The 26,212-nt window shown below is 34.6% G+C and overlaps 1 protein-coding gene across 3 annotated transcripts; it reads right to left on the bottom strand.

Moving 5' to 3' along the window:
• Positions 1-3,291: 3,291 nt before the first annotated feature.
• On the bottom strand, positions 3,292-26,212 carry LOC146133331 (leucine-rich repeat flightless-interacting protein 2-like). Of its 3 annotated transcripts, XM_083396637.1 has the most exons (14): positions 26,082-26,212; positions 25,447-25,548; positions 24,966-25,068; positions 24,316-24,402; positions 20,562-20,627; positions 11,675-11,800; positions 10,977-11,147; positions 10,315-10,407; positions 8,818-8,935; positions 8,298-8,347; positions 7,507-7,621; positions 5,773-5,852; positions 5,477-5,581; positions 3,292-4,912 (listed from the first exon to the last, which is right to left on the bottom strand). In XM_083396637.1, the coding sequence occupies exons 3-14, from the start codon at positions 25,065-25,067 to the stop codon at positions 4,802-4,804; spliced, it is 1,224 nt and encodes a 407-aa protein (XP_083252763.1). In that variant the 5' UTR covers position 25,068; positions 25,447-25,548; positions 26,082-26,212; the 3' UTR covers positions 3,292-4,801. The 3 variants fall into 3 exon arrangements, with proteins under 3 accessions (XP_083252763.1, XP_083252764.1, XP_083252762.1); XM_083396638.1 differs by lacking the exons at positions 24,316-24,402; positions 24,966-25,068; positions 25,447-25,548; positions 26,082-26,212 and adding an exon at positions 21,442-21,530; XM_083396636.1 differs by lacking the exons at positions 20,562-20,627; positions 24,316-24,402; positions 24,966-25,068; positions 25,447-25,548; positions 26,082-26,212 and adding an exon at positions 13,390-18,108.

Genomic DNA, 26,212 nt, shown 5'->3' on the forward strand with positions numbered 1-26,212 from the left:
CATGGTGAAGCTTGAGTAGTTTGTTTTCTAACGGCCGCAGCCTATAACGAAAAACAACATCCATTTACAACCCACGTCAACATGAATATGAAAACAAAACTATGTACCGCTTAATGCAGGTTTTACAGATGTGGTTTCATTGGGCATTGAGTGTAAAACTAATCGTAACACACTGGTCGTACAAGTGACGCAGACTGCTTGAGTGCTGGTGGCATAAAAATTGAATGATTTCCTATATTGTGAATATAAATAGTGTCAAAGTGGGTTCCTGCCTCTCAAAAGAATGAGAATTTTATTCGGTCGATATCCAGACATTTGTGGCTGCTTAATCATTTATGGGACGACAGTAAATAGTTAAACCAACCTTAGTCGTACAACTTCTGTTTACCCTACCACTGACAACCCACACTTGATGTTGTTCGTATGTTTGAGAAATGACGGTAAAGTGTACAATGAGTTTGCTAATTTTAGAAGGTTGAACGACTTTCTGTTAGTTTCCTCTTAGTCTAAAAAACCCACGCCTTTTAGCAATAAAAGTTGAACGAACGTTGAGTCATCTGAGCGCTGTTGTAATCCATTTGTTCCTATCGGTTATGTCAACACGACGAAATGTCGCATTGCGTGTATATTCATCTGAGCAATTGCGAAACACTACTTCATGTAATATTTGATTTTGTCGTATTGAGATTGCGGAGGCCGGCATTTCAGTTATGGAAATTGAATTTTAATCGTAGAATTTATCTTTTATTCTGGAAAAAAAAAATATTTTCAGACAAAGCAATATGCTGGCGGTAATAAGAACCATATACTATTAATTCAATTAGATTTACACGTAACAGTATATATCTGATTTTCAGGTTTGGTCATACCCATTTGTTGTAAATGGTAATCTCAAAGTGACAATAGTGTTTCGTTGACTGGATTTAAGTTATGCGTCCGTGCTTGCCAGTTTAGTCACGCTTTTTAAGGCTACATTCTACTCCAACGAATGTCATGTTTACAATGTAGATGAACAGTGCGCCTGGGGGCATAAAATGTTTTTACAATATCGTGAAAGCCGCTGCGGAAGCGCAACGATCGAGCGCAAGCGGTAAAGATAAAATTTCAACCATTTTTACAATGGCGCCCATGGTTGAGTTAATATACGGCAACATTTGTCAGGAATGCCACACGGCCTACGTTCTGACGCGGATCACTGCTTACAAAGAGACCCAGCGTTAAAGAATGTGGCGTAAACAAAACAGTGCTTTAAGCGTAGTGGTAGAGAGTCTGACTACGTCCCAATGGCCGCATAAGTTGACTTGAGACTTTTAAGAGTCACGTACACCAATTGTACTTCATCTTCACCATGGATAGACCTTAGGTATAGAAGAAGGTTGGGTATTAGAAATGCTCTATATAGGACGTTTCTCAACCTACCCAAAACAGCGGCAATATACAAACTGTTGAAGTGTAAAAGCGAAACTAGTCTCATACGACTAAATAAAATTAGTTTAAAATATATAACTCCCACTCATTCTGACCCGTATTATCAGGGTAAAACACACCATGTATTCGTGCCAAAATAAAAACAATCACTTTAATGTCGCTTAAGTAACGTTTCACATTACAAGCAGCGGCAAAAATGTTTTTGTCGATAAAATTACATTATGGCACAAACATTTGTGAGACATCATACAATTTGTTGAACTACGCATTTACATTAATTTTCTTTTAGGAAACTGAAACATATTTTGTAACGCAAAATATATAATAATATTTTTTCCTAAAAAACACAAAGCGTAGTATGTTTTCCTGAAAGATTGGATATCTATATCAAATTAGTACTTCACCAACAGCATAAATGTAACGTCAGTTTTGAAACATAAAATGTACCGTAGTTATTTCGAAATCGTGGATGATTCACAGTCACCAGTAGTATCAAGCAAGGAGAAAAAACAAAACTTTCCGAAGGTCTACTTCTACTTCATCATTAGTGCTTCATTGTATGATTAAACAGGGTTGAATGTTTATTGTCTGCGCGCGGTTTTCCCAGATAGCTGCATACTTTACTCAAACCCTGTGGAATGAATACAGTGACAAATTGGCACTAAGGAGAATGGGGCCGGCCAAGAGAACGCGTGACGTAATACAAGCACTCATTTGCGTCTACTCATAAATCAAGTGGTGCGCTTGATGACAGAAATCTTTCCTAGCCGTCAAAAGCCCGGACATTGCAATTAGCGATACGGACAAATATGGCGGGGGTTTTAGTAAGTGCTCAGCATCAATTAAATTTATAGCCAATAATGGCTTTACTTAACAAGCTATGGCCGAGTGCTGCATTAACTGTAGTGTAGGTATACTATGCTATAAGGATGTGTTTAATTTTTTGCCAAACACCCTAGCACTCTAGCAGCAGCAAAGCCACACCTGTTCTAAAGCGTTAAGTTTGATCTATAAAACGGAAAGCATTTATTATTGCCATTGTCTTATTTTAGGAGTGGGCAGCCCGCAGTGGTTGACTCTATTAGCCTATGGAAATAGCCTTCCCGAAAAAAAAAAAACAATTATTAAAATCATTATGCTATACGGTTTATCTATAGCTGCCTCTCTAATGTTTACGTTATTGTTACGACCTATTCGAATAATCATAATGGTGACTGACAGCAACAACTGTCACATACAGCGATGACCAATTCCTAAAACCTTGTTACATTCTATTTTAAGGGTCACGGCTGACTTTAACGCATTTTTGTTCATATTAGTCTTGAACTTAATATTGCAATATTTGTACGTGTTAGTAATTTTTCTATCTATAAGAAAATTCTTTATTTTAATGTTGTTTCTTGACGGAGTTCATTTGAATTACGCTGAGTGGTTCTCAAAACACTTATATACCAGGGTTCTCGACACAAAATTGGTTTTCCAGTCAGGGATTTTGTGGGATTGCGTAAAATAACAGTATGGCGTATCATCGCATATTGAGAGTCTGCTTTAGCGTTAAAAGCACGATTACCAATCCTAGCTACATTTTGAAGGTGGCAGTTTTTTAATTTGCGATTTTATCACTCAATTACTTCTCACCTTGATTAACTTTAAAGATAATACAATTAACTCGTAATAATATTCATAGATAAAATAGGTATTCCTTGGATTACATTAAAAAAACTATGTTTTTTTTACGAACTGTCACCTATTAGTACTTCTAGCAGCCTAGAAAGAACTCTTTTTACCAGTAGGGTTAACCGAGTTTGCGTTGTCTTTTCTTCATTTTACTCCTGTCATAAACATTAATCGAAACTCGAAAGCAACAAGAGTTTAAATTTATTTGGCATTTTAACAAAACGGGAAATATAGCCCGATATACAGGAAAGGGACAAACAAACTAGTTGGGCTAGCGCAAAATCATTTCCATTACACAGGAAACCGAACAACACATTGTAGGGTTCATTGCAAAATCAGCGTTTTCTATACGTATAACTAAATACGCCCTTAGCAGTCCTTATTTTACCAATAAGCCACGATCCTGCGCAACTAAGATTGCTAGTCATAAGAATAATACACCACGTCTCAGGATAATCGAGACAAATTGGTTCGTGAGCGCCGCAGGTGGTCAGCGTGAGCGAAACGCTACGGCCTACAGGTGGCGCTGGTGATTTGCTTTGCGTGGAACGATTAGAGCTGGCCAGAGCACGCGCCATGGTGCAAAAAAAAAATGTGCGAAATCACAAAAAAGAGCTAATACGCAAAAGAGAGCAATGCGAACGTAAATGAACAACTTAGAACGAAACACAAACAAACTGGGATTACGTTCCCCAACTAAGGACGAGATTCGACTGAAGTAATTTTAAAAAGGAATTTACACCAGCGTGAATGACACACATCAGTCTAAATGGCTGTAAGTCCAATTTTAGCGATATTATTCGTAACGTTGTCCGAATGGTAGCTATATAGAGATGATACGACCCAAGACGCTTTAAGCGAATTTGAAGTTAAGGCCCAAGTTCACAATGCTAACACCTCCACTTGAAAGAAGCTGCAACATCGCTGGAGGTAAGATGAAAAACAGTAACAGCATGCAGTATATAACCGAATCCCAAAACTCGAATTTCGGGGCCATAACTTCATCGAAGGATGAAATACTTACTGGTACATTTCAAAGTAGCTCATCTACTTTTGTTGACTTCAAAGGGTTCTGTATGCGAAAGTATAGTTTTTTACTTTGCCTTCAACAAAGACGTTACTTAATAAAGTTAGCCAACTCTGTCTTGTCAATACCAATAAACTGCCACAACATTAGATTTTAGATCATCATATAACTAATTTCGTGTCGATAGACCATTATAAACAGCTTAAACAATTGAACAAATATTTTTTATGTGTTTACAATTGATAATTGCAAATGATTATTATTGACGTTATAGCGTATAGAGGTGACTCAAATTCATACCTTACAACTGATTGCCTTGCGTTAATTTATAAAAACAACAACAATTAAACAAGGGGTTAAATCAAACATAAACGTTGCAACAGCAAAACAAAAATAAGGAAAATTAACACCAGGCATTAGAAATCTTTGGGTGCTCCAAATCACGGTGTAAAGTAATGGTATGGGTTTCCATTACGCTTTTTTTACGTTTCCCCGAACAACCGCGCGGCGCTAATCGGTCGCATATCAGACTTTTTTTTGACTGACAATGAGTGTCCATTAGATGAAGAACAAACACCGTGTTTTTTTTCTTTTGGAAAGCCGACATTCTTTTCGTGGATTGTCGCTGCCCGGCAGCGCGTTGCGCGAGTGCGTGCTGATTGTTTCGTATCAAGACTGGCTACTGATGGCGGTCCTGGACGCGCGGATTCTTTCCAGCCGCTTCTCGAGGTGGCTGTTGGTCATTTCCATTTCCTCGATTCGATCCAGCGCCGTTCGAAGCTAGATTAAACAATGGTTTCGGGTCGATTGGTTAGCGCGCTTTACATTCAAATGCAGCCATGTGGCTTTTGTCATGTTTTATGCTGTTCAAAGGACGATAAGGGGATTTTTTGCCATTGTACGACACACGGTGGCTTAATTGACGTCGCACTGCAGAACAAAAAGGATGCTATTTGAGGTTTGAAAAACTGTAAGCCTATAGTAGACCTATATGTTGTAAGGTATTAATAAACAACATTTATACCCCCCGATAAACACGACACGGTTATAGAAAAAAATAAACACCTTACGTAATAAATATTCTTAAAATAAATGAAATTGCTAGCTTAAAAAAATCTACTTTTGTAGAATGAACTTTAGTGAACGATGAAATGAATAAAACGCCTGAAGTTTTTGCAAACGTACGATGTCATCCCAATCATGAAAATATCATTCAGTTTTTAGACGTCTGCACGCAAAGCGTCACCGCTCATTGTTCACACGTCCAATATTTGAGACCATATTGACGTACAAAAGACAGAAAAAGGACGCCGTGGTGCATAAACAGGGTATTTTGCCACTTACGTCGCGCATTAGTTTTCGCTTCTCGGCGCGCATTTCGTCTTCGTTCTTTTCGTAGAACTCGGAGGTTTGCTTGAAGCGCTGTAGCTGGCTCTCGAGACGGGTGATCTGCGAAAAAACAAGTGCAATGACTTGTCGCTGCCTAATAATAGCGATCCGTTATAAACGGATCAAGCATATTACGTCATTCCGACCGTTGGGGCAGGAGCCGTACTTTAATTAAACCGCCAGCTTACACATGCCTCTGACACCTAAAAAGGGCATCGTGGTTTGACGCTGAAACAGCAAATTGCTCTTACATTGCCGTGGTAGGCGGCGAGGTCTTGTTCCGATTTCTGGAGCTTCAGCTTGTACTCGTTGACTTGTCGATTCGCTTCCCCTATAACAACAAAGAAAGTTAGCAGACGACTTGGTTTAAATTCAAAGCGATGATGCTGAGTCAAAAGTAAATAGAACGAAATCCAAACTTTTGCGAATTTTAGTTTGATCTTAATTGTCGAACTTATCTTTCAGTTAAAGGAAACCCCAATTATGCATCGTTCAGCAAATATTGGGCCTTTGGTAAAATTCGTTCAGCGCATACTTTGTAAAATACCGTTGGTAAATTGTGGTTTTTAGTTCCATACAACGTGCATGGTTGATTGTCCATATCGGAGTGATAACAGTGAGACGCAGCAAGCACAAAAAGCATTTTCTATTTACATAACACTGCTGTTAGCCAGCCTTGAACGAGATAAACGGTCATAAAGCGACTTACGAAAACCTACAACCCATAAGGTTAAAGTTTAAATCGTGACACGTAACCTTTTGACTTGAAACTTGAGATCATGAAATCACAGTACAAATGGACAGCGAAAATACATTTCGGTTACCCATTCAAGCTGCAGTCTGGCCGCATTTATCAGACGGCGTTTTCCTACTAAAAATATTAGGGCGAAACTATAAATAGTTCTTGCGGTTTTTGCGAAGACAGATAGGAGTACAGAATAACAGTGGCCGACTCGTACAGAACGCCATTGTACAAATATATTTTTTTAAGTTTCTCCCTTTTATCAGGTTCGAGTTGGAGGAATGTACAGTAGGTTTAACAGGGAAATAGCAGTTTAAAATTCGCTACTAAGTTCGAAACAATTGATGTATTAAAAAAGTTTTTTTAAATAAATTACTTTGATTCAAAATTGTAATCGTCATCGTGAATGTTACAGACATGTGCATGTGATACCTATTGCCATTATAGCTTGTTCGCCTTGTTCGATGTACGCGCCCAGCATGTTGTTTACCAGTTGGCGCTTTATTGCCTCACAATATAACCTGTGAATAAGGCACGAATCCTGCTGTGGCGTTGTTGCCAGAAACCACCAAACATTGAAGGGACTATTGTGGCGAGCTTTCTCTAGTTAAGACTGGTGGCGGTATGTTTTAACTCTTTTTACAAGTTGTTGGTCAGGGCCTTTTTAACTAAACCATAATAAACCGTATAATATATGTAAAATTGTGCAGTTAACCAACTTTTAGGCCAGAATAAGGACCATTTAAAGAAATTTAACAACGACAAATACTTCAGTGACTTGATCGCATGCCTACAACAACGACGACGTATGTCGCCTTATGAAAAGCAAATTTGTCTGCTCGTAAACTTTAATTAAAAGTTATTGAATACCCAAAAGAAGAAACTTTATCGCAATTTATAAACATTGCTGTTGTGTCAAAAAAAATATATATAATTTACCCAAGACTTTATGAAAATAGGAATCGCCTAGCTAATTCACCTTGATTTGGAATCAGGAAGGTGGCGTTTTTTATGATTAGTGTAAAAGGATTTACGAACCAACGCTCTCTGTAGTTTCAACCCCCGTACGACGACAAAAGTAATTGACTCGGCAAAACTCACAATTCGGCGGCGGATAGGTTATTCAAGCGACCTTTCAGTGCAATTATGAGTAATAGAACTTATGTATAGCGAGTTTCCTTAAGTAGTCCACCCTGGGCTAGCGTTCGTCACATTAGGCGTGACACTGCTTCAGACGACTTACGCTGAACTTCCAAAAGTTGCATTTCGGTCAGGCCGTTTTCGGTGACGTCAGACTCGTAGTGGTTGTTATGTCGGTTGTTGCGTTCTTCTGCAATCTCGTCGCTCAACCGGCGAACCTAGTGAGAGAATGGGTCGAACAAATTTCAGTAACTGGTCAAATTAATCAAGGATTGTTTTTTGTTAAGGCTTAACAGAGAATATTTCATATGCTTCTGTTTTGGATTCGCTTCCAATGCTAATTTTTCGAGCCTGTCAGAGCTGATTTGCAAAACTAGAATGTAGCCATGTTGAAAATAAATAAAGAGATATTCGAAACGTTTTGTATGGACTTTGATATTCTTACTACGTTTAAGCTGCAGCACGTATTTAGTTGGGTGTTTTGATGGTTAGAAATGTGACATATAAAACAGGGTTTTATTCAATTCTACTTTTATCAGACATTCGTATGCAAACTATTATGTCATTCTTGCATTGTTTTTGTTATTAATCCACTGTTTAAGAAATTATTTCTAAGAAAAAACTCCCGTTCTTTCAGCGGTACCGACAATAAAGGGTTTAAGAACACAGCTGTGGAAGGTAATGACAAGGTCGTAAAACTGTATAAGAAAACAGTGGCATGTGTCCTAAATAGCAGCTACAAGACGCGGCGCCCATAAACTGCTAGCAAACAAAGCTTGGCCCACAAACCCAGCAAAGTTAAGGGGCGAATAATGACAACTGGTTAATTAGCTCCGAATTTAAAATTTGGATTGGATGTTGAATCAATCGTTGATGCTTTACCGACAAACGTACCTGATCTTCCAAATCGCGCTTTTCTTCAACAAGGTGCCTTAGTCGAACATCTGAAAACGAAACAGACTTTACATTATTGAGGTCCTATGAGTAGAACGAAGAAGTGTTTATCTTATTCTTAACCCCACAATTCGTACACTAAAGAAACTAAACGCTGCTACTTGAACGCTGCTAAACTACTAAAATGAGAAATATTCGATAAAATCGACATAAATTAAGTTAGCGAACAATATGTTGATTTTATTAAATACTATTCTGTATATTATAATTCTTTTATTGAAGCAGCTACGAGAAAAGCCGTGTGTATTGTTCCAAAAACGCTGCTAAGTTGGATATAATGCCTACAGTCGTAATTTTTTTTTTTAAATAGCTTAAACTTATCAAACGCAAAAAAACGAATTAGTTTGAGTGACAATCCACGCCCTGTGTGGTACCAGTGTTACCGGAAATATAGTTGAGAATCAAGTCCACCAGGCAGTAATTTTACATTAACTTAAAGCGCATTTAGCATACGACTCACCAAGTGGTCCCTCTCCAGCTTCTTCCAGCAATTTGGCGACTTCGGGCGAAACAAGTGCAACGGGGTCGGAGTTGTACGAAGAACCCCCGTCATCGCCGATTAGGACTAAACCTTGCTCCTGAACGAACGGGTTAAAAAACGCTGTTAGCATATGGAGCTTTTGTTGTATCATCGAGGTTCGTAAAATTTAGCGGAAGACCAAGCTTACAGACTGGAACTAGTTTGTGCAGAGGAAGGGAGTTGAATCAAAGATTACACTGCATAAATCACTCTGAAAATTACTAGCTGGCTTTTGTTGAAAATAAGGAACCCTAAAAATGTATGTGTCTGAGAAAGTAGGGGCAAAGAAAACAAGACAAAGAATTGTAAGAAAGACATCAAAAAGAAAGAAATCTTACTTTTTTCTTATCATTTTGATTGTTCTGCGTCTTTTGTTTCTTGGTGTTGTTTAAAAGTCTGTTTAAGGCCTACACCGGAAGAAATAGAAAAAAGTGAACAGAAGAAGATTTTTCAGATTATTACAGTTAATATCAAGAAAAGAGATATAATGAAATAGAAACAGAAAGTTAACTTTGAAGATAGCATTTTCAAGTGAAACAATAAGAAAATAAAGAATCGTAAGAAATGGGTACCTCGATTTTCTTATCTTTCCATTTTAGCGTCTCTTTTAAATCCGTAAAATCATTTGCTAATGAATGGTTTTCTTTCTGGAATTTTTCCAGATCCTAAAATTGAATCTCTGATAAATTTGTTTATAAAAAGAAGTTAGAAAAGTCGTTACACCAAGATAGTAAGAAGTATCTGGAAGATAGATTTATATACTGTATCTGCTTAGTCACTGCATCAAACCCTTAAAATCAACAAACCGAATATTAACAAAAAAGTTAAACTGACACAGAATGACTCAAGAAATCACAATATGAATAACAAAATTTGAGAGAAAGCTCTGCATGACCAAACTACTAAAGACAGTGTTCTAATCTGTTGGTTATGACCAGGGCTGTGGAGTCGGTTTAAAATAACCCGAGTCCGACTCCGATCAAATATGCGATTTTGCAGCCTGTATTTCACCGAGTTACGTAACTAAAATAACGTGGACATTCAGCAATCCACTTATAGGGTTGTCGTATAATTCATTCACTCACAATACATGGTTGGAAAATATTCCGCCATATAATATTCCACCTTTATAATTTCCATTTGGCGACCATATCAGTTTTAAAATTCGGTACTGCGCATGCGCATGTCGGATTAGGGACTCGGGTAGTTTTACAAGGTCTTACTCGAGTCCCGAGTCCGACTCCGCAGCCCTGGTTATGACAAATGCTTTATTCTTAATATTTAATGTTGTTACTCTAGGTAAATTTTATTTAAAATATATTCTCGACGAACAGTAAAACAAAATAGAAACTACAAAACACCTTTAAACATAGAACAAAAACTTTAGCAGCAAAAAGCCACATGAACAAATGCTTACTGCTTAAAAAAGTAGTTTACCTGTATAAGTTCATCTCTCTGACGTAATGATTCTTGAAGGTCTCCAATCTTTTTTTGTAAGCCGTAGTTGATTTGTTTCTGATGTTCAACCTCCTGGAAAACCAAATACATATTAAATATCAAAGGAAAATTGGCTTTTGGAAGATATACATGTGTTGTCAAAAAAACGTGGGACAGATTTTGGTACTTCACAAACATACACATTCTAGTCCGATTGGTGCAAAATAAATACATAAAGGTCAACTGGCATACAATACATGAAGTGAATTTTATGATTTAACTAAACCAATAAAAAGCACTTACGGCACACAGTGACAGTATTCAACCTGAGAATGGTTAACTTTTAACTCTGAACAAATGACTTTGTCACATAGGTTTGGAAAGACTAAATAAAAAAGACTAAGCTCAGTAAAGTAGCTATCCTAGTTACAAAGCACAGATACATTTATTTTAATCAAAGTCAGATCCGAATAGTCTTAAAAACTAATGGCAATGAATTCCTTAAGTTTTCCCACTTACTTATAATAGTGGAAATAAAACAGAAATAGTAAAAATAAAGGGAAAAAGTCAGAAAGCTACAATTTGTTTTATCAAATAATATACATGAACAACACTTACTACTCCTTTCGACAAACAACTTTGTGAAATCACTAAATCTTTACCTGACATGATTTCTTGTGCTCTTTCTTGACTCTGTACAACTCTTCTTCTTGTTCCTCTAAAAGGTCTTGCAGCTGCTGTGATTGGTAGGAAAGTTGGGTTCGTTCGTTGTCCAACTGAGCGATTTGGAGCATTGCACGACGATACTTGTCTTCTATCTCGCTAAGTGCACCCTGCGTACATGAAATAAATTACAAAAATCAGGGCAAAAAAACAACAAAGCTTTTTAGACCGGAACTAGTCTTAGTTTTGTATTTGGGCTGATATAATTGAAAAGTTCAGTTGTGCTCTGTAAGTAAAATGAATAGCAAACAATTACCAAATAGGGCACATTTTCCCATTGGTCAGCTAGTGACTTGCAATATTTCAATGTATTTAAAGCTACATTTAAGCATTTTTAAGTGCCATCTGATTTATTTAACAGCTTGAATTAATCATTTTAATATAAATTCAAAACTGTCCTTTTGGATGACACTAATTTGTTTAATAAATGCTCTAATATGTGGTGACACATAGCCAGGGTATATTCAGGCGAAAAACATGACATTACAACAATTGCACTTTTGAAAAATAGAAATTTCAATGACGTAGGAACAAAGTCATAACACAACTCAGGCAAGTAGTAGGTAACTCGTACTGGTGTAAAATAGACTTAACATGGTATCACAGACTCACAGCAATTTGGTCATCTAGGCTTTACCTTAAGTTCATTAACAGAAAGTGACGACTTGTCTGCATCTCCTCCATCAGTAAAAACTTCATTTTTACTTGTTCCAGGTGTGTATGATTGGCTTCCATAGGAGCCACTACTTGCCACACTGGTGGCCTGAAAATGTAAATAAATAAGCAACATGTATTTATTTGATATATCACAGGGCTAAATCAAAGTGATGCATGCTCGCCAGGACTATTCACAAACATGTTTTCGTGATACAACATATAGGAATACTATACAGGTGCTCAATAGATATTAAAAAAGATTTATCATGACATAAAGGGTTGAAAAACAGAGTGCTGTTAGGTTGTCTCCATTCTGTTCAAAGCTTGGGGTATTCAAATAAATGCTTGAAGTCTAGAATGTTTCATAGGTTTACTTTTCTAAGCTTGTCAGAGTTTTTAAATAAATTTAATAAATTAATCATGTTGTGATTGTTGCCTGTTACTTGGGTGGCTATGGATGGAACATTTGCCTTACTGTAACATTCCAAGCAATGGTTTCCATATAAAATTGAATATCAACATAGTGGCTTTGTTCTGAAATGAACCTCTATAGTAAGTGGTGACTTGAACAGGAAGTAATTAATCATACAAGCTTCTAAGGTGCCCTTAATTAACATAAATTAGAAACAACAGTGTTCTTGTAAGGAAAACACAATTTAAAAAGTAATTTTACACAAAATCCAAACTTTCACGGGATTTAAAACTAAACACTATAATTTGGCATGTTGGAACAAATAGGTTTTTTGTTTTAAAATGAAAAAACAAACAGTGTCATGTAAACAGCAATGTTAAATGAGTGACACCGATCTATGAAAAATCAGTTACTTTGATGACAAAACTTAGGATTAAAAGGCAGTTTCCACAATCTAAAATGTTACCATATGGTGTTTAAGATAAACATTGGTCATATAGATAGAATGATATTCAGCCTTAACAATATGCAGCCAAAACAGGATGTATATTAAAAGAGGCAGGCGTTGAAATCATTTAATGGTTAATTGTATACCAGCACCATTCTAATTCAAGAAAAGGCTCAAAAGCCTTATACAATTGTCAATTGTCATATTGCTAGGCAATTTTTTTTTATGCCAAAGTACCCAATATATTCACTTTCAATACACGGATTTTTACTTTATAACAATCTTGTAAATGGAACTAATTTGGCACAGTTCAACAAATTTATGTTATTCCTCAAATAGGCCTTTATTCCTTTTCTTTAAAATCATCTAAATTAGAGGTCATTAAACTACAGCTTGCAGAGTTACTTTTTCCAGCATGTAGCCTTAATCAAGCTTAAATACGGTTATATATATTTTGCTATGCTAAGAGATTTTTTCATTAAAGAAGGGCCTAAAACTTTTTAATGCCGACCCTTAAAATAACTTTTGGTTTGCGTGGACCAGGGTCAAGATGAACTTACAGCGTAAATTACTGTCAAAAACAAGTAGGATTAAAAAAGCTGCGGTTTCCAACCCAAAAATGTAAAACTGAGACCATGTCTCAATATATTCAGTGTTAAAGCATTTTTTTAATCTATCTAATTTATTTTCTACTTTTCAAATAATACACTTTCAATTAGGCCTTCTTGGACCCCCAAAACTAGGACATGTGCCATCAGAGGGTGCATGGAACCCAGTTTAAGAACCCTGTCTTTAAAACCTAATTTTACTAACAAAAATTCAAATTCTGATATACTTTTACATTCCAAATGCTTTTTGAATTAGCATCCTTTTCTCTGAGGGTGAAGACTTGATTTCCTTTTGTAGCCAGGTTGTTTGTTCTGTCCTGCTGTCGCTGCGATATCTCTTTTAATATCTGACTGTCTTTCTCAGTAAGGGGATCATTTTCAGCAGCACTGTGAGCAGCATTGTTGCTGTTTTCATTCCCATTATTATCGAGTTTAGTATCAATGCTATTTTCAAGCTGGGTTGGATCACCCATTGAAAGTGCATCAGCATTGGTTTCTATTGTGTTTTCCAAAACTAGATTTTCATCTACAATGGCTGCATTGTTCGCTTCATTAGAAATTGGAATGCCCTCACTGGAGGACTGCTTTACAATAGGTGAGGATGGGATACTTTTTTCACTGCTTGACATTTCATCGTAATCCATATCAAATTCTTCGCCTTCGTCATCACTGTTGACTGATTCTTTTATTGAATCAGTTTCAATAAGTTGGTCATCGTTTGTTTTAAAAGCTTCGTTTTCAGAATCAGATGAGGCCACCGACAAACTCTCAGTTTCACTTTGCTCTGTGGAATGCTTGTCATTGATTTCAAGATTTCCTTGAAGCGTAACATCTTCATTTAATTTTGGAGCATCAGTTATATCCTTAACTGTGTTTTGCTTCACTTGCGATGTATTTATTTCTTGGATATTGTTTTTATTTAAAAGTTCTGGGTCATTGCTGGGTTCATTAGCGATTTCCCCCTCGACTGGCAGTAAAATAGGATTTTTTAATTCTTCTGCTTCACATGAATTGCTTTGAGAAGAAATTTCTTCTGTCATTGAATTGACAGCATCACATTTATTTTCATCCTCAATTTTATTTTCAGAAATTGCCACATCTTCAGCATCCGATAACTCATCCATTTCAAATTCTTCACCTTGGTCGCTGTCTGTTGATGTATCACTTTCAACTTGGACCTCAGTTTCATTAACCGGAGGATTGCTTTCAATAGTTTTAATTTCAGTTGGTGCATCATCACCAGAAAAATCTGTTGTAGTATCAACAACCTCATCCATTGGTTGAAAACCTGATGATTTTACTTCAGTTTTCTCTAAATTGATTCCATTTTCGCTCTCAATTTCATGGTCTATCACACCAGTGGTTTCACTCATTTCTGTATCAGCAACACTGTCTTCCACAAAACTGTGGATGACATCATCAGTCTCCTTTTGCTCGTTTAATGTCTCTGGTAGATGTTCTAAAGTTTCATCAACCGCAACCTCATAGGCAAGATTTTCTAGCTGTGTACCATCAGCAAGATTTGATGCTTGGTTGTGAACATCAACATCCTCTTCAGAACAACTGGTTTCAGATTTATCAGACTTTACACTTGGTTCAGTATTTTGAACTTCTGTATTTGAAAACTGAACAGTGTCAGACATATTAGAAGCATCTTTGTGATTAGCATTCACAGTGGGGACGTCTTGTAAAGTTTCAGACATTTCCTCATCACTTGTCAAACCTTCTTCTATCTCAAATTCATCACCTTCAGAATCACTGCTTGAAGATTCACTAGATTCACTTGAGTTGTCATCATCGTCGCTAAGTAAAACAGTTTCAAATTCAGGTTCAGTGGGCGATAAGAGTTTAGCATCATTTTGCAAACTTACGTCAGTGTTTTTATTTATTTCAGAATTTTCTACAGGCAAATCATCTTTTTTGTTACTGCTTGTTGTTTCTTCTTCCGATAAACTGCTGTCACCATCCTCTTTTATAATAGGTGAAATAAAGTCATCATTTTCTAGCTGTTTTGTATAGTCAGTAACATGTTGCTCTGCCAAATTATGTTCAAGGGTGACAATAGTTTTGGTTTCTGGAATGTCTGCTTCATCTTTTATAATAGGTGAAATAACGTCATCATTTTCAAGCTGTTTTGATAAGTCAGTAACATGTTGCTCTGCCAAATTATGTTCAAGGGTGACAATAGTTTTGGTTTCTGAAATGTCTGCTTCATCTTTTACAGAACTAGATTGCTGTTGAATGCCATCAACTATTTCAGAAACAATAAGTCTGATGATGTCATCAGCTATTTCATGCTGCAAAGGTAAACTTATACTTGAAACTTCCATGGATTCCGGATCAATTTCCGCACTAGTTTCCTCTCCATTGCTTTCTGAATTTATGCTTTCTTCTGGATATGGTGACTGCATGCTTGACTCACACTTGGACTGGGTCATGACATTAATATCAGCACTGATTTCACTCTCACTGTTGGTTTCGCAGCTATTGTTTGTATTTTGCTTAACAACAGCCATTTCCTCAGTATCTCTAGCATTTTCAGAACTATATTCTGATTGTTCAATTGTATTTATGACATCGGAATTGCCATCACTTTTTGCTAGCGCATCTGTATCATCAAAATTGCCTTTCATAACAGATTGGTTTGTTTCATCCTCAGATATATCCAAGTTTAAATCCATTTTATCAGAATTACGGGAATCTAAAGTGTCGTCTGATAAGACAGTTCCAGACATGCTAACTTGAATAATAGGAATGGGAATATTTTGATACACACCCAGTTCCTGATAAGCAGAGTTAATAATTAAACCTGTAAGTTCAGAGGCTTGTTTGTTTAGGTGGGATGGTATCACAGAATAATTGTGTTCGGTATCAGTTTCTTCTTTTATTGTCAAACCTTTATCATTTGAGGTTTCACTGTTTTGGGAAACATCTGACTTGCAACTGTCACTTTGGACACTATGCTCAATGTCAGAACTGTAGTCTGCTTCGTGCTCTTGATTGTCTATATCTTTAGACACACTGTCTACTACTGAAGAAATACAATTGGTAACATCAGATGTAACCGCTTTTCTATCATAATCCATAATTTCATTAGAATTTGACGGCAAAATTACATCCACATTTCCTTCAGCAGGCTGTTGTAACAGCATACCTGTGTCTTGTAAAGGCTGTTGATTAGCATTTTTACCTGGTAACTGATTATCTACAGGTAACGTCCGATGTATTTCAGCTAAAATCTCAGCACCACTTGGTGTTTGTCTTTCTTCTAGACTGGAATCCACAGTAGCTTGTGTTTCCTGTTGTAACGTTGTATTTATTTGCGCAGCGATTGGCGGTGCAGTGCTATTTTCTGTTGTTACATCAGATGAAGGGTCGTTCCCCATTTTGAAGTGTCTGCTGTCGTCGACCACCAATCTGAATGAACAACGCTTCTTGGAAAAACCTTGCCTGTCAGGGGAGGTGGAAGAATCCAGTTCTGAAGCAAGCCCACTTCCTTGTGCTACATCTAGCAGTGTGCATGATAGTCGAGCTGCAGTGTTGTCGGCGTTCAGGGCGTCACGGGTACCAGCGACACTTGATTTCCCCTGCACATTATGAATATTTTCATGCACTGAGTCAACTTCCTGAGTGGCTTCTTGCCTGGATTTCTTATCCAAATCAATAGATATCTTGGTACTGTTGAGGCTGCTGTGAACTTTATCTGTATTGCCACTTTGCAGATCACTCACTTCCAATTGTTTTTCTAAGAGTGCTTCAAAAAGGCTAGTTGAATCAAAGCTTAAGGGTGCAGTTTCATCAAAATCAGAGGGCATGTCACAAGTTATGTAAAGTATTTTAGATTTCCGATTGCCAGAGGAACTTGTTTCAATGTGTTCTGACTCTTCAATGACCTCTAGTATGTCAATCATTGTGTCAGATCTCTTATTTTGCTCATTATCACAGAATGACCCCTCATTTGTATCTAAATTTTGTGGCTCACCGATAGGACTGCGATGTCGTGCAGTTGTTGAGCTCAAAGTCTTACTAGTTCGTTGCTGGGTTAGTTTTGGCGATGCATCACTTTCACTGCTGCTCAGAGTCCCACTAGAACCTCTGTCAGAGCTTTTTTTCTGTACTTTCCCAGAGTCTTGAGAAGTGCCAGGTTCAGAAACCACATTTTTTCGTTGCTGATTTCCCATTATTAGTGAGAGACAAACTTGTGCTATTTTGGAAATTGCAACTGGTGGAAAGGCAAAACACACAAAGCAGTTTTGTTAATCTATAGGTCCTGAGAAACTATAAAAGTTCTTCCTAAAATCCATTGTCTGGCATCATATGCAAAATAAAGAGAAGTAAATAAACAGGGTTTTTTAATTCCTTTGTAAAAACTGTTTAGTGTTGGTTAACTGACTTAGATACTAAATGGTGCAAGATAATAGCAGCCCAACAGTCATGGCAAAATGTATAAAAGTATGAAACCCATCTCAGTGTTGCACTTATTCCGATAACAATTTAAAGCATTATACACAAATTATAGAGGCAATACAGGTAATCTTTAGCTATTTAAATTCATCTAACATAAAGTACAAATCTTCCAATACATAACTTTAGTTAATTGATTTTATTAGACCAATGTTAAGTTACTGGCTGTACATACAATGGGTTGCACTGACTTTACCTATAAATACCCTCAACTCAATGTTACAGCTAGCAACTGAAAGCACAGTCCAGTTGATACAAGGTATCTTTACTAAAACAACAACATAACATGACAGTTACCTACAACACTACAAGGGCAGATATTAAAGCCAATTACAATAAAATGACTACCATTAAAATTACCCAACACAAAAAATAAAGCACAATAGAACTGTCAGCAAAACACTCAATTTTATTTTATACAATACTATAAATAGCTAATTAAAATGGGAAAAATAGTATTTATAAAATATTATTTGCAACTTGGCATTTATATATGCTTTTAATCTAGGGACTAAACCAACAATTAAACATGCTGTGAACAGTCATCTGAAGGCTTAGCAAGCACAGTCACCAATCCCACTTTGTAACTTACAAAACATATCCAGGCGCAGGCTAAATATTTACCAGGCCAAAATCAGGAAACACACCTACTCAGTTACATGGTTTACTAATGCGGCTTTTATAGAGGCACTGACGCAAGGAACATATAAGAGCAAGTGACCATAATAATCCAAATGACTAATTCAATTATACATCTTCAAAGAACAGAACAGGCCTTTCACTCATCAGCCTTTAAATGGTGACAGTTAAAAGAGTTGAAATAAGTCTCAGAAAAAATAAATCAGTTAAACAAAAGTCGCTACAGTGGGCGGTGGGTTTTGTTTAGTTACTTGAATAAACCTTTGTTCATTCATAATGAAAAAAGTCAGTTTTTTATGAATAGTATTATAGTAACTGCATTGTAACCTTTGTTTGGCATTCTAGACTTAACAAAAACATCCAACTGCTGAAAACAGACTACTATTTCTCCTGTAAAATATCAAGTTAAGAATGTTCATGGTCAAATCATTTCATTTATAAAAATTAAAAAACTTGGATCAACGTTTAAATTAAATATAAGCCCTCTACAGTCAAATATCCAAACACTTTTTTTTAAACAATTCCATTGACAAAACTAATTGTATTTTTTTTACAAGTTTTTAACTATTGTAGAAAATAACCAACAAAAATTTAACAAATAACTGACATTAAACAACAAAATATTAAAAAAACAATAAACAAGACCTAATTAGCTTTTATACAGGCAGCATTTTATACAATGAATGTTCAACTGAATGTACATACAATAGCAATGGCAAGTTAAACATACCCATTCAACCATGAGGCCTTTAAGCTAAAAAGGCACGCTTTGCCAACAAAGAAAGGTTTTTCATTTGAACATAACACTATAGGGAACTCAAGGTATAAAAGGTTAGCAGAATAGACTACCTAAACTAACTGTCTGCTTTTAATGTCACTTAAACCCTGCTGTGCTAGACAATCTAAGACTCCATTTAGTCAGGAGTTCTAAAGTAAACAAGAGGTCAAAGCAAATAAGCAAGCATGTGCTTTCTTTCTGTCACAGATCTTAGTAGATCATTAACTGAAACACGTCCTTTTGAGAAATGACCAACAGACAATTGAGTTTTTGTCCTATTCTTTAAGGGGACTAAAATTTGTGGGCTAATAAAAACCATGTCCTGAATATATATATATTTATATATTTACAATAAGCAATATTACAATTAATAGTCTAACAGAAAACTTAAATCATGGCCTATAAAGGAAAATCCATACAATATTTATTCCTGTTAACTGACTTAGCATAGCTCTAGAATAGCAGACATTTGCTGGAGAGTAATATTTCAAAATAGGTGCTTTCACTGTAAGTCATAATAAAATATTTATGATCTGCCTTTAAAAGCCATAAATACTGTTCGTGCAAAGTTTCCACCTGAAAACATGTAACATAACACATACGGTGATGTGGGTTTTATTAGCTGAAAAAACTGTGCATTCACTTTCTGTTGGGTACAGACTTTAACAGTCAGTAGACATAAAAATAATTGATCACATAAATAACAAATTAATACCGTTTGCAAATAATAACATTTTGAAGGATGTTAAGTGTTTCCTGTTGTGAATAAAACAGTATGAACATGTACACGAACGCTATAAAGACCAGAACAAAAGCATGCCTAATTAACTTTTGTTATCTATATAATGGTACATTGTATGTTTTGTAGAACATGCTAAATAAATTAGTTTGTGCTAGCTCAAACTACCAGTTATAAATGGCCTAGCACAGAGATAGTAAACTACTGACCCGCAGGCAAAATTATCAATTATCCTAGGTTTTCAGCATCCCAATTTTTATTTTAAAATTACTAAAAGTACTATGAAGTAAAAAAGTATTTATAACAAGGCACTGTTAAAAATACTGTTTTTTACAGCATGGAGGCCCATGACAAACATATCTCAACACCATAAAAAATTTGTTGCACCTTTTTTAAACCTTGTTACTTTTTTATACGAGTGCAAACCCTAATTTTCATAACTTAATTCAATACAAATAATTATACAGAATTTGTTCCAGCCTAGTAGTTGTATCACCCTAGCATTGGAGCAAACTAGACTATATAAGTCTATTTTTTTACTCAACAAATTACCTCAGCAAAAAAATTTATAGCTTTAAATATTTCCACTCATAGGGTGATAAAAATCACAATAAAATTGGTGTTTTCTTCCAAATTTAGCTCATTTTGTATAATATGAGATTATTGGATAATATAATTATAAAGGGGTTCTCTGACGAAAGAACTCAGAAGAACCCCTTTATAATTATATAGTGCCTGGCAGAAACAGTATATTCAATATAATTATAGCTGTTGCCTACCCGAGAATTCAGGAGCTGAGTTCTTGCACTTTTGTCATCCCAATCTCTTTCTGTCTTATCTTGTGCCTGCAAAATAAGAATAGAATAAACAATGGGAATTGTAACAAATTCTATTGATTTCATATTATTTGTTTTATAAAGTATTTATTTAAACTTGTGTCACATTCCTAGATAATAATACTTATAATTAGTGAAATCTATCTGCATTTGCAAATCGGAAGTACTACCTTTGAAAATGCAGTTAGCAAGTTTTAATATATATTTATCAAATAGCATGATTGTTTATAATTCGAAAACAATATTGCTGATAAATTATAAACAATTATGATTTTCGCATTTTGTCCAAATCATGTTTGTCCAAATGCAACATTTAACAAAAAAATGTTACATTTAACTTGAAATAAATAATTAACACAAAAGTTGAAAATGTAAAACCTGTAAAAAAAGTAAAAACTTTTTACAAAAACCTCAGTTAAAAGATTAAGACTGCCTTCAGAAGGCATTAATAAATGCAAAAATTCATTATTTACATTAAATAATAAACAGCCATTTCTTCACAGGAATATCACTAAATCAACAATAATATTTACAAACTTTTTAAATGTTGTTATGCACAAATGTTATATCTAAGATACATAACCAAAACATAAATGCAGAAAGAAAGTACATAAAACCATGAGCTTTGTTTTTAATTCTATGGAACCAACAATCAGCAGAGGCATATATAATAAATCTTATTAACATGAGTATAGTATTATAAGATTATTACTTTTAACTATGCAAGGTTAATTTCGCCCTTTAGGTTAATGTAAAGGCATTTTCTATTACTAAACTTCAAGTGCAAAATAGATCAAATACTTTTACAATATTATATTTATACCTGCAAAAAAAAGCAACAGCTTTTGCAGAGCTGACCAAAACAACCAAGCATAATTGAACAGTACCAATGGCAGAAGCAAAAATACACTACTCTAGAGGGAAAACTACTCCGTTATTAATAAGGACACTGAATTGATCGCACAGACAACCCATGTAGGCACTCAGAAGAAAAAAATCGACAAAAGTCAACTCTGATTAATGCATTTGCTTCCTGTCCGATGCAGAATGAATTGAAGTTCTTTGCGATAAATAATCTTAGTCACTTGTGCGCAATGCCAAATCTCTCAGATTTAATCACAATCAGGCAGAATTGATGAGAACTCAACAAATATAGGATGCAATATGTTGCAATATAAGTTATTTGTTTGGTTTGTTGTGGTAATGAGCTGTTGAGAATCACAATTTAAAACCAGTGTTTAAAAAACATATATATATAAATGATTGAAAAAAATGCCTTTCTGTTATGCTGTTTGATCAACAACAAATGAAAAAAAATAAGTGTTTATTTTTAAAAACTTGTTTCAACAAGGTGAAAAAAAAGTTAAGTTAAATATGAGATGTCAAAACTAAATTTTCACATTTTTAAAACATTCAATCATTAAAAAAAATATAATGGGTTAAAAAAATTAATAGTAGTAAAAAAGAATCTACCAAAAGAAATCCTAATTGTGAGATATTTGTACAGCGTAAATTTGAAAAAAGCAAATATTGGCAGTGTACGGTTTCTTTACTAAGGAATAATCTATTGGGCAACTGAAAATGTATCTCTACTGCCATCTGGTGAAAATATTTATTAATAGACTGACAAAGTGTATGCATGGTATACAACAGGTTATGTAGTAGCTACCTGTAACATTTAAAATCTGCCTTGAGTTGTTCTACATGCTAAAGAGAAATAAAATGGAAATAAAAAATGTTAGGAAAAAATGTTGAAATTTTTAATCATGCAACAAAAAATAATTTATAAAATTAATAGTTAAGTACAACATAAACACAGGGATATTATGTTAAAAAACAAAAGAAAAAATGCTGCGTTTAGTTTGAACAAAGGTGTTTTATGTTTCTTATTTATTTTACTCACTCTGTAAAACAGTTTAAAGAATGGCAATCCTCTTAGACTTCCCTGTGCTCCCTGAGAAGAACAAATGTAACCCAGTGCATAAATGTATTCCCAAGTGTGAAAAAAACATTACCTGACATGCCCTCAATAGATTATTGGACAAAAAAGGTCGCTGCATGTTTGTTTCAAATAGATTAAATGATTGGCACTTTGAGCGTTTAAATAAGGAAGTAAAATACTATTGGCCAGAGTCAACCCACGAGTTTTTGCCCACATCATGAAGTCATGCAAATTGATAACAAATGGTGTCAATTTAAACTAAATCAAATTAACCTAAAAATCCGCTGAAACAAAAGCATTTCGCTAAATTTAATCATTGTGGCTGTTTAAAACCAATCACACAAAACATACATATTATTTGATTTACTATTTTATCCCAAAACTTCAAACGTTTTGTTTGAAGCTTACATTTTACCTTATACAGTCTTTATAATAGATTCACTGACCTGGATAATGCATTACTCATCAAGGGCAAGCACCATGTACATACATATACACAATACACATATATTTTTAGCGGGTATGGACATTTAAAAAGACAATTAATCCATTTATGTAACACAATGACATTGAAAAGTTTTTTATCAAGCTTAGCTATTATTTAAATTATATATACATTTAACTTAAAGATAGTAGCCAAATGAACTCTGAAAGATTTGGCCAGCACAAACATATGCATGGCAGATAACATTCTAAAAGTTACCTAATTAATCATGCAGACACCAAATGTGATTAACACCAAATTAAGCTGATAAACATACACTTTAAAGGTCATTAATCACGTTTTAAGATATGAAAACAACCCCCAAATAATGTAAACCTGAAATTTAAATTCGGAAAATTGTTGCTGCAATGTAAACCTTATTTTAAAAAAGTGTTATTACAGTGGTGATTAATGAAATGATTTTTTTAAACACCTAGCTTTATACAAAAGATAGTTTAACACTAAAATATCTGTGCCACAATATACTGGTTATTCTTTAATGCACAGATTTGTTATTCAAACATCTTTTGAGATAAAATGATCAACCCATAATTCAATTATTTAGGCAAGGTGCTTAAAGAAATTGGATAAAGCACAGTAATTGCAAGTTAAGTTTTACTGCTACAAAACATTCTTCTGTGTTTCTAGAAATAATTGTATTTAGCAAAATACTTCTAATTTAAGACTAATTTAGGTTAGACAGCATAAAAAAAATTGTACAGCAACAAAAATCTTGCTTTTTAGAAATGTAAATAAAAAGAACTTGTGAAATGTAAAATCTGTTAGTAATTAGCAAAATGCAGCCTTATAAAAATACATTTGCAAACTTATAATTGTTTCCTCACAGCTAAAGACCTTTTCCGAAACTTGACACTCGCGAAGTAAAATTTGGTGATAGCTTCCACGATAAAATTGACAAAATATAGCGGTTCCAATTTCACAACAAAAAGGCAAAATTGGATTCGAATCCAAGGAAACGACATTCTTCTTCGGACAAACCTAATTGTGGAAATTTTATTTGTCTCGATAGCATAAGTAGTGTCAAAGGCTACATGTTTGCAGTTTGGATGTGTTAATTGTTTCGCAGTTGTTGGCTTGTGACATCTGTTCCTAATTTGCATGAAAAAAATGGCCACCTATAAACCTATTAAAGATTTTTCAAAAATTGTTAAGTTTCACCGCGGTTATTGGCCTATTGCAAACAAATAAATGATTGAGCATTAATAAAGACCAATAAACTATTAAAATGTGATTTCGCTTATTAAACTTACTTCACGTTGTTGACGCTCTAATTCCCTCATCCTTATTTCTCTTGCTTCAATTCTGGCAGCTCTCTTCTGGGCAAGACGAGCTTCTGCCTAAAAGTGGGGTATTGCCAAAAAAATGAATATTATTACAATAACTATACGCCACATTTTTTTAATTGGTAAACTTTAAAACATAATTTTTTTCAGGGAGTTAGACAATATTTGTTTTAGCATTAGAAGATTTAGTTCATAAAAAATACCGCAATAATGGTATATCGTATACCACTAAATTTATCACCAACATTGGGCATAGGCATCGATCCGAAATAATTTGGCATCGCAATTTTTCAGTTGTTAAATATTAGCAAACTAATTGTAATTCTGTGATTTGTTTTTATGTATGTGACTATTTTTACATTTCAAACAATTAAAAACGAGCTGAAGAATTCATATAGGTGTTAATAAAAAAAAGGGAAGAATAAACACAAATATTGTGTTTTAAAGCATCTTAGACACTTAACTGTGCACAGACAAATACTTGTTTAAAAATGTTGCGTTAATCTAAAATGTTGTAGAACAAACAGTTGTTGATAAAATCTATGTGAAGAAAAATATCTTAAAATTAGACAAAACTACAAACAACGCATCACACAAAACCATTCATATTATCACACCTCTTTAGCAATTTGACTTAGAGTTTCATCTTCAGCGTTGTGTGTCCTTCCAGTGCGACGCCGACCTGCACTACTTGGACCATTTGTGCTTGAGCTTGACATGCTAAAACCAAGAGAATTTTTTTATTAATATATATTTGGTTTTGAGTATTTGCCAATCGCCCATCTGACTGGCCTATATTTCATTAACAACAAATTAGCAGTGTAATGTAATAGAACCAAATGTACTTAATGGACCGATTTGCTAAATTTATGGTTGAAAAAGTATTTTTATTCAAAAAAAAAAACTGTAAAGCATTACAAATAAACTTGGAAAAAACATTTTTATTTGTGTTTATCAAACAAAAAATTTGTGACGTGTTAAGCAATGTATACTAAGAAAAACAACCAAAAAACTCTCTAGTTTACGATTTGATAATAAACTTTGTACCATTAATAAATTGTTTTTTATTCAAAGTAACAAATATAAAATACTGCTTACCTAACAAAAATCTATTTGGATTTCAGTTAATTTAGGTAAGATATATGCTCTTCTTTAAAATGCAAGGAAAATACAGTTTTGCCAACCCCAGTTATGAACTTCCTGCAATACAATACTTTTAGAATCAGTGTTGTTTACTAAATACTTAGTAATGTGTATTAAGGGGACAACGGCCCAGAAGAATTAATGAGAAAAAACATTACATTTATCTGAAACTTAAAATAATATATAGGTCTCCTTCTAACAGTTTGTTTTTACTATTATGCATTTCATGCATATAAATGACATCAAATCCAATAGTAAAGTTTAAATTTATAAAATAAACAAAAAACAAAACAAAATTAGGCGCTGGTCTACAATCCTAAAATAATGCACATTATGTCAAGTATTAATAATAAATAATGAATATAATAATACTTGACCCACCCACATCCAAAAGCTAACTTGCACCATAACCAAAATATTGTGCGTTTATTTATTTATTGTGGTAGGATTCCAGACCAGCGCCCAAAATTAAAATATATAACTTTTGAGGTTAGAAAGTTAAGCAAGCTTTTTACAATGAAGGCAATACAAAATAGCTTTAAGGGTCAAGGACTAGTTAATTCTGCTATTTACTATATAACAAGACATACCTTTTTACGGTGACAACAGAATGCAATTGAATTTCCTTTCGCATCAAGTTTTCTGTTTTTAGGCTTATCACGTTGGTATTATTATGTTATTTTGCTCATTAAGCAAAAAAGTAAACTGTTCTTATGTACCT

The sequence above is a fragment of the Ascidiella aspersa genome, chromosome 9, assembly GCF_963924565.1.
Source record: "Ascidiella aspersa chromosome 9, kaAscAspe10.2, whole genome shotgun sequence".
Classification (NCBI taxonomy): Eukaryota; Metazoa; Chordata; class Ascidiacea; order Phlebobranchia; family Ascidiidae; genus Ascidiella; species Ascidiella aspersa.